The sequence below is a fragment of the Hydra viridissima genome, unplaced genomic scaffold, assembly GCF_058129835.1.
Source record: "Hydra viridissima isolate aposymbiotic clone 2 unplaced genomic scaffold, HvirCarnegie_v1 scaffold_1, whole genome shotgun sequence".
Lineage (NCBI taxonomy): Eukaryota > Metazoa > Cnidaria > Hydrozoa > Anthoathecata > Hydridae > Hydra > Hydra viridissima.
In genome coordinates this window covers 13,582,452-13,599,061 of record NW_028324300.1, presented here as the reverse complement: position 1 = coordinate 13,599,061, position 16,610 = coordinate 13,582,452, and the positions used below count along the sequence as shown (strand labels likewise).

Genomic DNA, 16,610 nt, shown 5'->3' with positions numbered 1-16,610 from the left:
TACCATTAAAGCTACCCCACACCATGATACCGTGTTTCAGAGTTGATACCACGCGATTTCATCATCTGTTTACCAAATTTTTCTTGAACAAATACTCTTCTCTTCAAACCAAAAATTCAGAACTTTGGTTTGTCAGTCCAAAGAACATGTTTCCAATAATAAAAAGTGCAATGTTCATATTGTTTTGTCGGTCTTCTTTTCTTATTTTTGGAACTAAAGAACTGATTTCTCTGCATCAGTCAATTGGCTCTTTACTGCTGTCAAAGATATTGGATCCATTCATACTATTTGTACTTTCTGGGGAGGTTAATAGTTGACTTCTTTTACTAGTAATAGAAATTCTTCTATCTTTATTAGCAAGAGTAATTTGCTGACGTTCTGATCTTCTCCAATTGCTCTTCCAGTTTTTTATAATATACCATACAATTGAAGTAGAAATTTTAAGTTTTATAGTAATTTTTCTCTATAAATATTTTTCTTGCCTCAATTCAAATGCTAATCGTGTTTTTACTGATAACTTTCATTTTCTTGCCTTTTTTCTGTTAATATCAACTTTGATTAGAGTAACACTTATTTTATCGAATTTTTTATTCGTCTATAACCCAAACATAAACATTGATGTTGGTAACCGCGAGAATTATCAAGTTTTATTTGAAGAGTATGTTTATACAAATAATATATTGTTAAATTTATCGTTAAATTTATGAATTTTTTTTTTTGACAGTTTCTAATTTACACCAGGGGCCAATGCTATAAACATAAAAAACGAAGTTTTTTCCGTAAAACACGAAGTTTTTACCGTAAAAAGCGAAGAAAAAAAAAGTCCATTGCTATAAACATTCAAAAAATTCCGTTTTTAAGATAAAAACTTCGTTTTTAAATCCAATGCTATAAACGAACAAGGGAATCGCCTTTTCAGATAAAAAATGCGTTTTTTCGAAAAAAAACTTCAGATAGATTTTTGATCTCAATTTTAGATATTTTCTTCGTGATTTTTGGCGGCCATTGCTGGAACAACGTTAGCGCTTCAAAATCATTGAACATTCTTTGTTTGTGTTTTTATGTAGATATTTTATAGATAAAACTGAAAAGGATTTTGGTAACTCCATAATAAACTAATTACTTAAAATCTGCATTTAATCGATTATTCAGTTCCTTGTTGTTTTTCCTCGTTAGGTTTTCGATAGTAATTTTGGTTAAACAAATTTTTCATAATGTTTGACTAAAGAAAAGTATAAATAGTCAACAAATATGCCATATAATACACAAATACACAACAAAATAAAATGCTGTCTAAAGAACTTAAAATGATACTAGCAATAAAGATTAGAGAAAACAAAGAGGTTCTTCTTGGGAAGCTTGGTATGTTTTAATTAGCAAACTATTTAAATAAAAATATGTATAATTGCATTATATTTTATATAAATATATATATATATATATATATATATATATGTATATATATATATATATATGTATATATATATATATATATATGTATATATATATATATATATATATATATATATATATATATATATATATATATATATATATATATATATATATATATATATATATATATATATATATAGGTAAGCTTTTTGATATATGATTCCTATTATAAAATAATATATTATTATAGAATATTTAGTATTTTACTATATAAGACTATATTATACTATATATTGATTATTTATTTCATCTACTTTTAGGTCCATCTATTACTATGAGGCATAGAAATAGAATTTGGGAAGACATAATGTCACATTTAAATAGTTTAGGGGCAAAAATTGAAGATATCAATCAGCTACGTAGTAGAGAGTGGGATTATTTGCGAAGAGCTACAATGCAAAATTTTGCTAAGAGTCTAAAAACAGGTATAGTTTTGTTATATATATATATATATATATATATTTATATATGTCTGTGTGTGTGTATATGTATATATATATATATATATATATATATATATATATATATATATATATATATATATATATATATATATATAATTAAATATTTTTGTATATATATATTATATATACAAATATATATATATAATTTTTTTTTTTTAAGGTGCTGCAGGGAGACAACTAACAGAATTAGATAATGTTGTTTTAGACATTATTGACAGGAAGTCAATAAATGTATCTGGAATCGATGTTCCTGATTTTAATATCTCTTTTTGTACAACAGATGATGCATTGTCATCCACTCCCAACCAACTTTCCACTCCCACTGCCACCCTTTCTTCATCAAGTAAAGAAGTAAACTTTACTTTGAAACAATCTTCTGATACAGCTTCTTTTATTTCGTCTATGTCTGGTATATTTTTCTTTGTTGGTTAAGACTAGTTGTGTTATAAAATACATACATATATATATATATATATATATATATATATATATATATATATATATATATATATATATATATATATATATATATATATATATATATATATATATATATATATTTCTATTTCTATTATTTATAGAGTTAATTGATTGTTTATATTAGATGCAAGATTTGATTGTATGTCCTCCCCTAATTTAGACAATACCACTCTTGTTAGTGACAGTTGTCAGATACTTCAAGATAATGCAATTTATAAATTAATTTTTTTTAAATCTCAGTTGTTTAATTTAGTTAATTGTAGGTTTTAGACTTATAATTATATAACAGACAACATCAATTTGTGCTTAATTTTTACACAACTAGTATTTCCAAAACCATTAAAAACTTCTTATTTTTAAAGGAATCTAAACCACCTTTCTTATTATTTTAGTTAACTGATCTTGTTTTGACACCTAGAATTAAATTTTAGATTCAATTCAAAATAAACCATCAAGGGGGGGGCATTAAAAAAATTAAAAAGAAAACAAGCTAGAGAAAGTCTCCTGGTAGATGGAAGTTTTAAAAAATTGAAAGTAAGTGTTTTACGGTTAGAAAAAGAAAGATTAAAAAAAGAACAAGAATTAAGAGTAAAACTTCTGAAATTGGACGTTGCTCTCAGACAACAGCAAATTCGAAAAGAAAAGGCTTTAACAATATATTACACAACAGCAACAAAGCTAATGAATGAGAAATTGCAACCTTCAAACCAGCAACATTTTGTAAATACAGAAACGGTATTTTAAAATTAATTTGTAATAATATTTAGTATGACTTTATCATTAACAAATTTTTTGTATTTAGTATAACTTGTAGCTTGTATTTAGTATAACTTTATCATTAACAAATTTTTTTTGTTTTAGGAGGAAATTCTTGAGCATTAAGAGAAGAGCTACATCATAATTTTATGTTAAATTTCGAAAAATGTTGTATAACTATATTTAAACATTCACCTTGAAGGTATTTAACTGTAAAGCCATGACCAATTACATTTTTTAGTAACAATAAAAATATAACTTCAACCTGAAATTGTTCTTGTTATTTCATTTTTTTTATCACCATTACCTTACAGTAATAAGTTCTGTAAAACTTCACACAAACATTAAGACCAATGCTGTTGCGATGTGAAATAGATACAAGCATCACAACTATATATAACTATATATAAGGTATTGCATTGGCTAGTGGTTGATTTTAAAATTTAAACAAAACAATATCTTTCATATTTTAAATTTATTTTGTAATCTAGTTTAATATTAATACGATCATATCTTAATTTTATGCTATTAAGCATTTTTTACCTTTTTAAAATACTCTTAATAAGAATTGCTCCTAACAACAAAAGCTAACAAATCTCCTAATTTTTTTTTAAGCGTGTTCTATAAAAAAACAAAATACACATACTATATAAAAACAGATATAAACATATATTTTTATGGTCTAATATTTTATAAAACTTTCTTGCATTTATTAAAAAGTCATTGTGTGAATTTTTTTCCAATTTTAATTCAACTAATTTAGGCACAAATCTATGATCCATGTCCAAACTATTTTGATAGATCCTATGCTCTAGAGCAAATTGTATATGAATTTTTAAACAATACTTTTAAGTAAAGTAGTTAAGTAGCTGTAATCGTCTATTCAAAGCTCCATCATTCTGATTTTCTTGAGCTAGATTTTCATCAGCTTGTTCTTCTTCGCGTTCTTCAAAGTCATTACCGTTGTCTCCATGTTGAATACACAAGTTATGGATAACAAATCCACACATGATAAGCTTAGAGGCATCTTCGACCTTATGCAAACGAATTCCAGTTTTCAAAGCATAAAACCTGTTTTTGACAATGCCAAAACATCGCTCAATTATGTTTCTAGTTTTTCTCTGTGCTTTGTTGAAACGTTTTTGAGCTCCGTCTGGATCACCAAAAAAAGGTGGAATTAACCATTCTCGACATGGGTACGCAGAGTCAGCCAAAATTACAGCTCCATTAAATGGAAGCTCTCCAATTTCAAACTTGTTCCATAGGTTACAATTTCTTAGAACCTAATAGTAGTAAAATCACAATATTTAAATTTACTGTAAGTTACATTATAATACATTATATTAGTTAGTCTAAGTTAAATTTTAATTAGCAATCATAATAGTTCAAATAGTATGTTCAATATGAACATACCGAAGAATGTCACGTACTAGTTGAATACCCAGCATTAGTGAACTAACAGTTGTAAAATATAACTTAGTGACAGGCTTACATGTGCATCATGCCACCTTCCTGGACTGTTGGTCGATGCATAAAATATGGACGTGTCGGGTCCACATACTGCCATTGCATTTATGCTATGGACATGATGGCGATTGATTAGAGAATCTTCATCTGCTTGAGGAGGGTTAGAAAGGAGTATATGAGACCCATCCAGAACACCACATACGCACGGAAAACCTCCGATTTCCATAAACTTTTGTGGAAGAGTGGAGCAATCATTCGGCCATTTTATGATCTCTTGTCGAATCTAATCTTATAAGATAACAATTTTTCTCTTTACTAAACTTAGTTTTTAATTTTCACACTAAAATAAAAATAATAAGCAACTTTATATGACATTGTAAAACTTTCAATAGTTTTATTAACTTAATACACTAACATTGAAAATAGCTTCTCCTACACTGTGTATAATACGATAAATTGTGTTGGTAGAGATTCCATGACAGTCTCTGAGAACATGAAAAAAAACATTTGTGCCAATAAAATGAAGAAATACCATTATCTGGAAACGTACTGAAATGCTTTTATTTCGCTTAGTATAATGTTGCAAATCATCTTTAAGCCTAGTTTCTAAAAAATCTAATACAGCTCTTGGTACTCGATACTGTTCTCGAAAAACGTTGTCAGAAACATCTTCGTTAAAAGCGACCATTAAACTAAAATGAAATTGAAAAACAAAACAAAAATATAATTTCTGCGCATATTTAGTATGATTTCTGATTTTGTTCGATAAAAAATCATTAAAAAAATATATATAGTAATTTTAAGTAATGTTTTAAACACCAACCTCTCGAGGCAATCGGTGGCGAAGCTCATTTTCTGCAACTTCGAAATCTAAGTCTTCATCCGAAAAAATTAAATTCATGTTTCTACTTTAATTTTACACAGATTTTTTAAACACCGAATACTAGAATTTAAAAATATTCATAAAAATAGAATAGACAGTACAGCATACTTAATGACTAATAAAATTCATTAAGTAGGCCTAATAAATAAAAGTTACAATAAAAATTACTATTATATTACTCCTATATATTACGGATAAAAAAAGTTCGTGAATTTCAGTGACGTTTACGTTTTATGCTTTATAGCAATGGGCGAAAAAAATACAAACAGCGATAAATTCTTCGAGATTACGAACTTTTTTTCGTACGTGAAAAATTGCGTTTTTACGAAAGATTTTTTTTCTCGAAAAAAACTTCGAATTGTTTATAGCATTGGCCCCAGTTATCTACGTTTGTGTAGTCATGATTATGTCACCGCCCAGTCGGCACAACTCGGCGATATGTTACGCGTGGTTTCTGTGACGTGTTTAAAACCCGCTAAAACATAGAGAATAACACGTTTCAAGAATCGGTTTTCAATCAGAGAAATAAACTTGCTCTTTTTACCGAAACACCAATTATAATTGTGATGTATTTTATAAAATATTCTGTTTTTACGGATGGTTTCACCGTTGCAGAATCGTAGTATGATTTTGTAACAGGTTTTTGTAATAGTTGTGAAACCAGTGATAAAAACACGCGAATATTTAAAAGTTGATTTACGCGCAGAAGCAATTTCGGAAAGTGGATACTGACGTAGTTTACTTAAAATCCTATAAATATAGATTTAGCGGTTTTTTTTTATGAAATTATTTGAAAACTTTTGTAGAGCAGTTTTTAATGAAGATTTAAAATTGCAAAGTTGTGTTCCCTGCAACAGCTGCTTCATTTTATATTTTCAACAGTATACTTAGAGTACATTTGGGGAAATATTTGTCAAAAAAATGTTATTAAATATATATCTATATGTTAAGTAATTACAGTTTTTGTATGTATTAGACTTTAATGTTTCTACTTTTCATACATTTGTTGCCTTATGTAGAGTTTAGACCAAGCCTATGCAATATATTAGATATATCTATATTTCTGGTAAATATTTTTTGTTGTTGTTGCCATAATGTACATTAATTTGTTGGATATAAGCAAAAAAAATGTTGGATGTTATAACAATAGTTGGATGTTATCATATTATCAATAAAATGATAATGTGTATATTGGTAATATGGCAATATTATTGATATATACCTATATTTATATTTTTTCTAATAATTAGGTTTGTTTCCTATATTTTAACATTTTACAAGTTTTAGTAGTTAATGCTGTAAAATTAGCAGTTTAACAAAAATGAAGACAGCAAATTCAGCATCATATATAAAAGAATATATGAAGAAATGTCAAGCAGCTTTAGCTGGAAATATATCTTTGGCTTGTGCTTTCAATTTATCTTCATCAAGCTCTCATTCTCAAACTGATTTCTTAGAAGAAATATCAGAAGATAGTGAGAGTAATATTTCAAAGTGTTCTCACAATGATTCCCTAACGATAGCTTTCAAGTAGTCATTCTCATTTAGATTCCTCAGAAGAAACTGATCCTTTTGAAAGTTCAAGCTCAGAAAATGAAGATACATGTTTAATTAAGCAAACTGTGCATGAACTTTTATCAGTTCTTACCAAATGGGTAGTAAAATACAAACTCCAAAGAGAGTATTTTGATGAGTTGTTAAACTTGAAACAAATTAGTGGTTGTTTTTATCTAGAAGACATTCCAAAAGATTCTCACACTTTACTCGTATGCCTTGTAATGTAGACGTTGATAAATGTAATTGACAGTATGTTTACCTTGGATTACTAAAGGGTATTTTATCAATTTTTCAAAGAAGCACTAAAGAAATTAGGTCTGTTGAAGTGGGCATAAATATTGACAACTTACCTGTACATAAATCATAAATTTTCAATTTTGGTTGATGGAATTTGGCAGCGTGGAGTTTCTATTAATGGGATTGAATTGCCATTTTGTGTTCTCTCATTTCTTTGTGATGCACCTGCACAAGCATTTATTAAATGTGTAGTGGGACACACTGCTGATATAGTTTCGTAAAGGATGTTATCCAAATTACAAACTATTTGATAGTCCTCTTTTTCAGTTAAATGGAATTTACATCATTAAAGATTTGCACTTGAAGTGACATTTGAACAGGTTACCTTAATAAATGAGTTAGTAAAATTTGAAAACGCCTTTAGGACAATAAAAGAAAAGTTTCAGTGAAAATTTGATGCAAATGGAACTGTGTGTAAGGATGCAAAAGCGCATTGTTATGCAATTTTAGACTCTGATGACAGAAGAAATACAATAAAAAATTAACCTTATGTATGGTAACCATGTGCCAAACAAGCAATATACTGACCATTTGTCATCAACACACAATTTATCTTTGATTTTGTCGACAGTTTTATTGTCATTAGTGACATGGAAGATTCCTGAAAAACAGTTTAAGACTTATTTGAGTGAAAGGTTAAAGCAAGGAATGAAAAGAGCACTTTCTGCCAAGAGACTGATCAATTTATGCATTTTCTTTTATTTGCTGTTTTTTAAATTTAGATATATGCATATATATATATATATATATATATATATATATGTTTGTTTTTTTTGAAGTAAAATTTTTGAAGAAATATAGCTGCGTTAATTTTTTGGCTTGGAGAAAATAAAGAAAAGTAGAATTATGTTATAAATATAATGTAGTAAATAATGAAAGGAACATTAATGTTCCTTTATTATGATTATTTATTTTCTTTATTATAATATAAGTTGTACGTTGAAAATGATTATCTTAAACGAACAAGTTATTCTAATAAATTAAAATGATTTTAAAAGTTTCCTTGATTAAAACTTTAGTATAAACACGTGACAGAATTAGTAAAACTCACGTAAAATTTACGTATTTTTGGTTAAGCTTAACCCGTCTCGTACACGTGTTTGATCAAGATTTAAGTTCCAAACCGAAACTTCATTTAATACGTGCTTGAAACCTTATAAGACACGTATTTAAAACCTCAATAAACACGTGTTTGAAACTTCATAAAAGACGTGTCAAACACCAGTAAAATTTCCGTGAAATCTACGTGTTCTTGGTTTACGCCTGGATCGTGACGGATACGTGTTTATAAGGGTTTTAATTCCGAAATTGAAACTAGATGTGCCGACTGGGCGTGATTTACCAATATTGCAAAATAAAACAAAACGAATGTAAAATTTATGTATTTTAATTTAAATCTTTATCTCATTCCAATTATTATGACAGTAATGTATGTTATAAACATTAAATTAAAATATTAATTGTCTTCAACAGAAAGCCATTACTCTCTCATCATCAGTACAAAAAAACGTGCTAATAAATTTTCGGACTCTTCAATTCGAACTTCGATAAGACATGACATTCATAGTCCTGAAATGCCCTGGTATTTTCATTATTCTAAATATCATACACAAACACACACACACACACACACACACAGATATGTGTGTGTGTGTGTGTGTATACATATATATATATATATATATATATATATATATATATATATATATATATATTGTATTGTTGTTATGCACACTAAATAATTAGTTTAGTTTATATAACATATATTTTTTGTATTTTTTATCGTTATGTTTTTTTACAGTTTATAACATCTGCTGATCGCTATGGCATGAAACTTTAAATAATGTTATATAAACCAAACTATTTATTTAGTTTGTATAACAATAATAATATATTCGCTCTACTTATACTACGCTGTATTGAACACTCTTACTGGAAATATTAACATAATTTCTACAATCCTATATACATGTATATATATATATATATATACATACATATATATATATATATGTATGTATGTATGTATGTATGTATGTATGTATGTATGTATGTATGTATGTATGTATGTATGTATGTATGTATGTATGTATGTATGTATGTATGTATGTATGTATGTATGTATGTATGTATGTATGTATGTATGTATGTATGTATGTATGTATGTATGTATGTATATATGTATATATGTATGTATGTAAATTTTTCTGATCCTATAGCCAATTCTAGGGAAAAGTTCTACTTTTAGTTCTCACTTTCAGTAAGGCGTAAAACACTTAGGATTAATTAAACACTACAGGATTAATTAAAGAGAAAATCTAACAGAAAAATCTCTCTATTGTTCTAGCTTAGTCATAATTTAAGATGTTCGTAAGAACATGATAAGAAAATCTCTTAAAACATGATTTGAAACTCAAACTGATGACTGTTTTCAAGTGAAATGCTCTTTTTTTACGCACAAAATCTGTTTTTTTAGTTTCTTAAACTAAGTGTTTTTCTTTTTAGGGTATCATATGCAAGAAACTGGCTGGATAAAAGTTTCACAGACAGATGTCACTGATCTTCATTATAAATATCGATCCGAAATTGAAGGTTGAAAGGAATCTCAAATTAGAAAATGTGGCTCCGTCGATCATGTTGTTTACGACCGGAAAAGTTTTAGAAAAAATTACTTTCATTTTTGGGTGTGTTGAAAATAAATATTGTTAAAATAGAGAAACACTTTCAACTTTTTTCAAAAAGCTCCTCGCTTCTTGATTCCACTAAAAATATATTTTCAAAAAGCGTTTAGTTATAAAAGAACGTTTGTAAGTACGTAAAACGTTTATATTAAGCACTAAAAATTTGCATTAATAAAACAGGGTCATAGCTCTCTCCTTAGTAACAAGATATTTAGTTTACAGCAAGAACGCCAATTTCTAAGGGGCTTCGAACTTCAATACATTTATATAAATATATAAAAGTAAACTATGTAAATGAAACAACAACGACATTAATAAGCTTGAATTTTAAAAATGACATTCAACAACTCTTAAAATACTGTAATTGTTTGTTGACCCCGCCATTGTTTATTTTATTTAATTTTATTGTAACATACACAAAATACGCTAAGCTTATAAAAAGTGAAATTCTACTTTTAATAAAACAGTAGGGTTGCCATGGTACTCGTTTTAGTTACCAAATAACTTATCCGAGAAATGATTTTTTTCAGCATCAGCGCACATCATGTGCACAAAGCTCTTATGCAGTAATTCCAAATTTTACTTTTGAATTTATTTTACAGATTGCTTACAAATATTACTAAATCTAGAGTATGGTCAGAAATAACAAACACGTCATCATCATGTTAAAATTTTAGTAAAAACAAATGCATTTTCATGTTTTTGCAGATATCTTTTTATTGCTAAAATCGTGGTATTTCGTATTACATCTCATGTAATATATAGCTGTTCCTTCTCATATTAGATATTACCTTATTGCATAGTGGTTATTCTAAGATGAATTAAAGATGTATTTAGATTTGAAAGTTCTACAATGACGTAAAAGTTTTCTCGTTTGACTTTTGTTTTTAATAAGAAAAAAAAGCTTAAAACTCGCGATGTTTGAGTAAATAGCATAAAGCTGGGTATTGCAAAAAAAAAATAGGGAAAAACTATAAAAATAAAAAAATCAGTTTCTATTACTAACATGTAGCAAGCTTATGACACGTAACGGCTTTTAATCTTCTATATTTAGTGTATAAAATAAAGTTGTAATATTCTTCGTTTCTTCGTGTGATTTAGTTACGGCTCTGCTTAACAACTTAGTTGAAATTTATTAGTCCTGAATTCTGATCTCTTTGATTATACTTTATACGCTGTTCAGTTCAAATTGATTACTCTTTACATGCTGTTCACATTAAAAAAAAACTCATTCAGCTCTTAATGGCTATCACAAAAGTTTTAAAACTTAAAGAAATTTAATGTGTTCTTATTTATGCCTATCTTTCTCGCGTAAAACGAAAAAGATCAAGTTTCACTATTTTCTTACGCTGGTTAAGTGTACTTAAGTTGAACTCTGTCGTAAAGACCTTTTGTTGACTGTTTACTCTATTGCAAGATCTCTATTGATCTCTGTGATGGATTGATCTGCTTTCGAAACGAAAAAAATGGTTTGTTGACGCATGCCATGTATTTATACAGGTCTCTCAAAGCTCCAACAAAAATTAAAACGTCGTTGAAGAAACTTGGAGACAAGTGTTCATTTATCAAGTTTTTTCTACTGGGTTTTCATTTTTGAATAATCAAATGAGTTTTTTTTTTTTTTTTAGTTGCAGAAAAATGATGAAACTGGTTCTGTTGTTTTGCTGTCTTGTACCTGCTCTTGGTAAGTTTTGTACCTGCTTTTGATATTGATTTTTTTTTAAAAGTATTTTCCAATGGTATTTGATAAAAAAACTCTTCTTGTTTCACATAATATACTCAAATATTTTGCATACTAAAGGTAATGATAATTGCGTTGTTTTTACAAAAATCACTTTCATTTCTTGGCCTCGTTTTCGAAAATATTTGTCGAAAGATTCTAAAACAAAGTAATCTTGAAAAAGAGATTGTTTAAATTGAAACGAGATTTCAAATGTAAAAAAAAAAAAATGGTTATGTTTCGTTATTTAGCGCACCGGCGTAGTGATTTAAGCAAAGAAGATGTCATAGCATTGTTTAAAAATAGTTTTGAAGACGAACCACTGGAAGATGATGAAGACTACAGAAAAGAGAAAATCAATAAAAACATAATCTCCGATGATAATGATGATGATGACAAAACCGAAGAGGACTTGCTAAAAGAAAGTTTGGAAGACCCGGTGGCTGAGCTTTTGGATGCCACTGATAACCAAAGTAAAGATTTGACAAAAACAATCGCACCCACTGTTGAGGTCGCAACGACAACCAGTGTTCCAACAACCAATCCAACACCAAAAAAAAGATTTAGTAAGCCCTCATTTTCATTTTCAACTTTTATTATAAGCAAAAAAGGATAAAATGAGAGGATATTGATTTAATTTTATCTAAATATATTTTAAAAAGTGAGAAAATCCCAATGAATTATTAGAAAAAGAAGAAGCAAAAATAATTTTTACCTGCTTAAAAAAAAAAGGTCCGGCGGATTGAAGCAACAAAGACCTGCAGACCTGGGGTAACAAAGACAAAAATTTTGATTTTTAAAATTCTAATGTTTCTAACTTTTTTCAATACACAACTTTTTTAAAGCACCTAAGTCAATATTCAATTTTCAGCCTGTAAATCTACAAAATATAAGTGTTTTTTTTGTTTTTTTTTTAATTTATTTTTGCTAATTAAGTGTTATTTTTTAACCTTAATCATTGATTTGTCTTTTTTGTTATAAATTTTTATTATATGTTTTTTTTTTTTATTAGTTTCTATCTTTCCTTTAAAGTTTTCAAATTGTGTTTTGGTCTGCCGACCCTAGAAATTAGAGATATTTCAAATAGTTTATTGAACTGCTTAATATAAAGTCCTTTTCATACCTCCTTTTTTTAGGCAAGAAACGATGCTACCAATTCTGCATAAGAAAGCTATACCAATATCCAAGTAAACCGAAATGCAAAATTTTTTGTAAACCGACTTATCGTAGAGTCTTCAGGGAAAAGTTAAGAAGCCGAGCATTATGGAATCTTCTAAGAGATCATAGTGACTAATTTATTGCGTCGTTTAATCTGTTTTCCAAATTCGAAAAAAATTTTTTGCACTTTTTCCTAAATTTTTTCTTTAAATAAACTTGAAATAAACACGAAATAAATTCGAAATAAACTCGAAATAAACTCGAAATAAACTCGAAATAAAACATCTGTAACAATAAGCCATTAATAAAATATTTCGATAGCAGAACCTCGCTTAATAAAATCTCGCTTTCAAAAATATAATACTTTTATTACGATATCCTGCTGTTGTACTATTGTAAAATTATTATTGTCCTTAATAAAATTGCAGTTTTTAATAAAATTGAGTACCGGACTGCTCCATGTGAAAGACAGGGTACTTTACAAATGCTTTAGAGTACTGGTATCTTGTAAAGGGATTGAAAACGAAGTTTCAGAGATAATACTTTCTATTTATCTTATTGTATTAAATATTAAATCTTTTTGAACCTTTTGTTTAATGGGAACGGAGGATGGGGGGTGTATCTTGACAACTTTCTCGTGGTAGTTTCGTGAAGGAAGAAAAGTCTCGTGATCATCGCCTCCGAATCTTACAGCTTTGTCATTTGCATAGTTATCATTGCCATGAGAATATTCTATAATATTTAGGGGCAAACTATGAAGCTTGTTACTACCAGAAGGTCCTTCTTCGTTAAGCATATTATTGGTGACAAAGTTGCTAAGCTTTTTCTCCATTGACTCTTTTAGTCTCTCTTGTAAGTTGTGGAAATGCTCAGATTGGTTGTATTCTGAGAGCAAGGGTTCTTTAGACGAGTGCTTTACTCGTTTTTTTTGCCTGGAATGGAAAAGTTAGAACGAAGTATTATAAGTGAAGATTTTTGACAAGAGAGCTTTTTTTTATATTGGGTAAACTGAAAAAAAAAAATTAATAAATTTTAAAAAGCTTTTTAAAAGAACTGCAGTTTACCAAAATCTCTTTATTACTCTACATAAACCAAGACACCATACAGTAATTAGGCTAGAGACGCATGCAGTAACCACAACAACAGCTGATAAAATAACGATCACTCCAACTTTCGATTTGAATATACCTGGAGTTTCCTCCGAGAGAATAGAGTGATATGTGAGTCTTCCAGAATCATCATGAGCTTTAAGGAAATGTGTAGTTTTATTTTATGTAACTAAAAGTAATAAGATAATAAACAAACAATTAAGCACAAGAACTTTATAAGCTTTGTGAAGATGAAAATTTGAATTAGTATTGCATTTTATAAAAATGTTATGAATTGTCCAATATAACTCGGACAATTCAAAATAAGTATGACCAATAGGTGTAAGAATAGTAGGTTAATAAGTTTATTGAACCTGGGACCTCTAAAGTCTTGGGGCTCTCGTAGGAACCAAGAAAATAATTATCTGGGGGATACTAAAAGCGTTTTTTAAACGACTTGAGAAAAAATATATTTATCACTCACCATGAATAAAAAGTATATATAAAGATTAAGAATTTCTAAGAATGTTATGACTTGTCCAAGTTAGTGCTCTGACTTGGACAAGTCATAATAAAGATTAGGAATTTCTAAGAACGACTGCTTTTAAAAAAGAGCGCTTTGCATTTCAAACGATTTTTCTTCACCTTCTAAAAGTAGAACATTTTTTCAGCGTTCTGCTTTAAGAATTCTTAAAACAACAATAGTTTACGTTAAAAATGTAAAATAGGCTTTTTTTAAAAAAAAAAAAAAAAGAAAAGGAAAGCACTCCTATAACCTTGTTGCTTTTAGGATATTTTATTCGAACATTAAAAAACTTTTTAATACCCAAGAAATTTCACTTCACTTAGAATAAAGAAAGAAAGAAAGAAAAAAAAAAGATAATAACAAGAATAAAACAAGATTTTTAAAACAAGATAAAAATGGATTAAATTTATTTAACCGCGTCAAAAAATTAATTTAAGTTTTTTTTTTCAAGTAAAAAATAATAGCATTCAAAATTGTTGAGGATCTTTATTAACACATTTTAGTTACCAACCCTCTAACTTGTCACTACAGGGCAACTTAATCAGCTGAAAGATTGATGGTATTTTAGTTACGGAAAGAACTTTCTTATTTTCTACTGAAATTTCTATTTACATTTCATAATAATGATTCCCGTAATGAACATGCAAGTGTATTGTTTTTGAATTTTATGTTTCTTTTTAGATTGGCAGTGGAAGTGTGACATTTAAATGAAATATGAAGAGAACTTCTGGCAAAGTAAATTGAGAAGAGTAAAAGAGATACCCGACCTACAGTAAGTTATCATAAACTGGCCTCATTTTTTCAAAATGTTATTTCAAATCATGAAATATCAAATGGCTTTCCCGAGCAAAAAGATGCAAGTTTTTAAGTTATTGTTCAGTACACCAAGATTAAAATCTGTCATTTGTATTAGTTATTTGGAAATTGAAATTCATCACATTTTCGATTTGGTTGCTCAGATGGTTGAAGCTGTATGATCCAGGCTAGTAGTCTCCAAAAGTCAAAACATAATTGCGGAAAATGAGAACTTTAGAACGCAAGGCATTGAATTTTGTAGACGTTGCCTGGAAATAATTTATTTAGATTTGAAAAAAAAATTTAAACATGTTTTATGTTTCAAAACTTTGCTTACCTTTCAAAACTTTGACTTCGGTGACAACTGTCATTTCGCACCCTTCAACATCAAACGTCATTGAATAAAAACCATGGTGACGCATTTGAATGTTTTGAATGAAGAGGACTCCACCATTAATTAAATCAAAATCACGAGGATTAAGAAACTTAAAGTGATTGCTTTTATTGTTAACATCCAAAAGTTTATCATTAAACACCCACGAGGATCTCCCGTGATGATTTGCTTTAGCCTTGATTGTAATGTTGCTACCTTCGGTTGCGATAATTTTTGGCGGTGTAAGCAAAGTCAAGCTATTATCTTTGAATACAATATGTTATACAACTATATATTAGATATACTATTTATTATGTATACATATATTATATATATACTGTATAATTTATCTATACCAGCAACAATCAGCTTAAATATAAACTGAAGTGTTTCTTTATTAGAGAGAAAATTTGCAATGTATATGCCCCCATCATTAGGTATCACGTTGAATATTGCTATCGTCGTAGGATTAATTTGGAGGTGTGGCTCAGGCGCAATGCGTTCGCCATCTTTTGTCCATTCAAATGATCTCAAACCTTTTGTAGATACTGGAATTTTCAAAACAGCAGTGCCCCCGCTGCAAGTTTTCACTTCTTGAATCTTAAGGAGCCCTTAAATCATTTAAAATTATTAGCAGGTTCCTGATAAATGAGGTAAAAAAAGTTCATTACTTTCATAAGAATATAAAGCAGATAATCAGAAACATAACTAGTAACCTTGGATACTTGCAAAACGTAGAAGCAAACTTAAAACAAAAAGAAAACTGTTATTTAGCGTGATCATTTTTCACGTTGGTTAACTTTTTTTTTTTTTTTCCTATCATCAATTGATTGGTCAAACGTAATTTGACGTCATATCGGTTGAACTCTCAAAACTTATTAAAAGAATACTTTACAGAATATTTTGTGTA

At 28.3% G+C, this 16,610-nt stretch overlaps 4 protein-coding genes across 5 annotated transcripts; 3 read left to right on the top strand and 1 right to left on the bottom strand.

The window, feature by feature from the left end:
- The first annotated feature begins 910 nt into the window (after positions 1 to 910).
- Positions 911 to 2,351, top strand: LOC149893442 (uncharacterized). The gene is made up of 3 exons (XM_090069574.1): positions 911 to 1,362; positions 1,716 to 1,880; positions 2,080 to 2,351. The coding sequence occupies exons 1-3, from the start codon at positions 1,287 to 1,289 to the stop codon at positions 2,349 to 2,351; spliced, it is 513 nt and encodes a 170-aa protein (XP_089925700.1). The 5' UTR covers positions 911 to 1,286.
- A 172-nt stretch (positions 2,352 to 2,523) lies between these two features.
- LOC149893441 (uncharacterized) lies at positions 2,524 to 3,426 on the top strand. Its single transcript, XM_090065833.1, has 3 exons — positions 2,524 to 2,538; positions 2,856 to 3,134; positions 3,261 to 3,426. Exons 1-3 carry the CDS (start codon positions 2,524 to 2,526, stop codon positions 3,279 to 3,281), a joined length of 315 nt encoding a protein of 104 aa, XP_089921959.1. The 3' UTR covers positions 3,282 to 3,426.
- An 8,121-nt stretch (positions 3,427 to 11,547) lies between these two features.
- On the top strand, positions 11,548 to 13,358 carry LOC149893440 (uncharacterized). Its single transcript, XM_090067153.1, has 3 exons — positions 11,548 to 11,724; positions 12,012 to 12,326; positions 12,897 to 13,358. Exons 1-3 carry the CDS (start codon positions 11,646 to 11,648, stop codon positions 13,052 to 13,054), a joined length of 552 nt encoding a protein of 183 aa, XP_089923279.1. The 5' UTR covers positions 11,548 to 11,645; the 3' UTR covers positions 13,055 to 13,358.
- A 103-nt stretch (positions 13,359 to 13,461) lies between these two features.
- On the bottom strand, positions 13,462 to 16,550 carry LOC149893439 (uncharacterized). Of its 2 annotated transcripts, none has more exons than XR_016445111.1 (5): positions 16,417 to 16,550; positions 16,057 to 16,311; positions 15,665 to 15,964; positions 13,983 to 14,196; positions 13,462 to 13,850 (listed from the first exon to the last, which is right to left on the bottom strand). XR_016445111.1 is itself a non-coding variant. In XM_090067144.1 (5 exons), the coding sequence occupies exons 1-5, from the start codon at positions 16,481 to 16,483 to the stop codon at positions 13,469 to 13,471; spliced, it is 1,185 nt and encodes a 394-aa protein (XP_089923270.1). In that variant the 5' UTR covers positions 16,484 to 16,550; the 3' UTR covers positions 13,462 to 13,468. The 2 variants fall into 2 exon arrangements, 1 of the variants encoding a protein (XP_089923270.1); XM_090067144.1 differs by having other exon boundaries at positions 13,983 to 14,163.
- Positions 16,551 to 16,610: the final 60 nt, after the last annotated feature.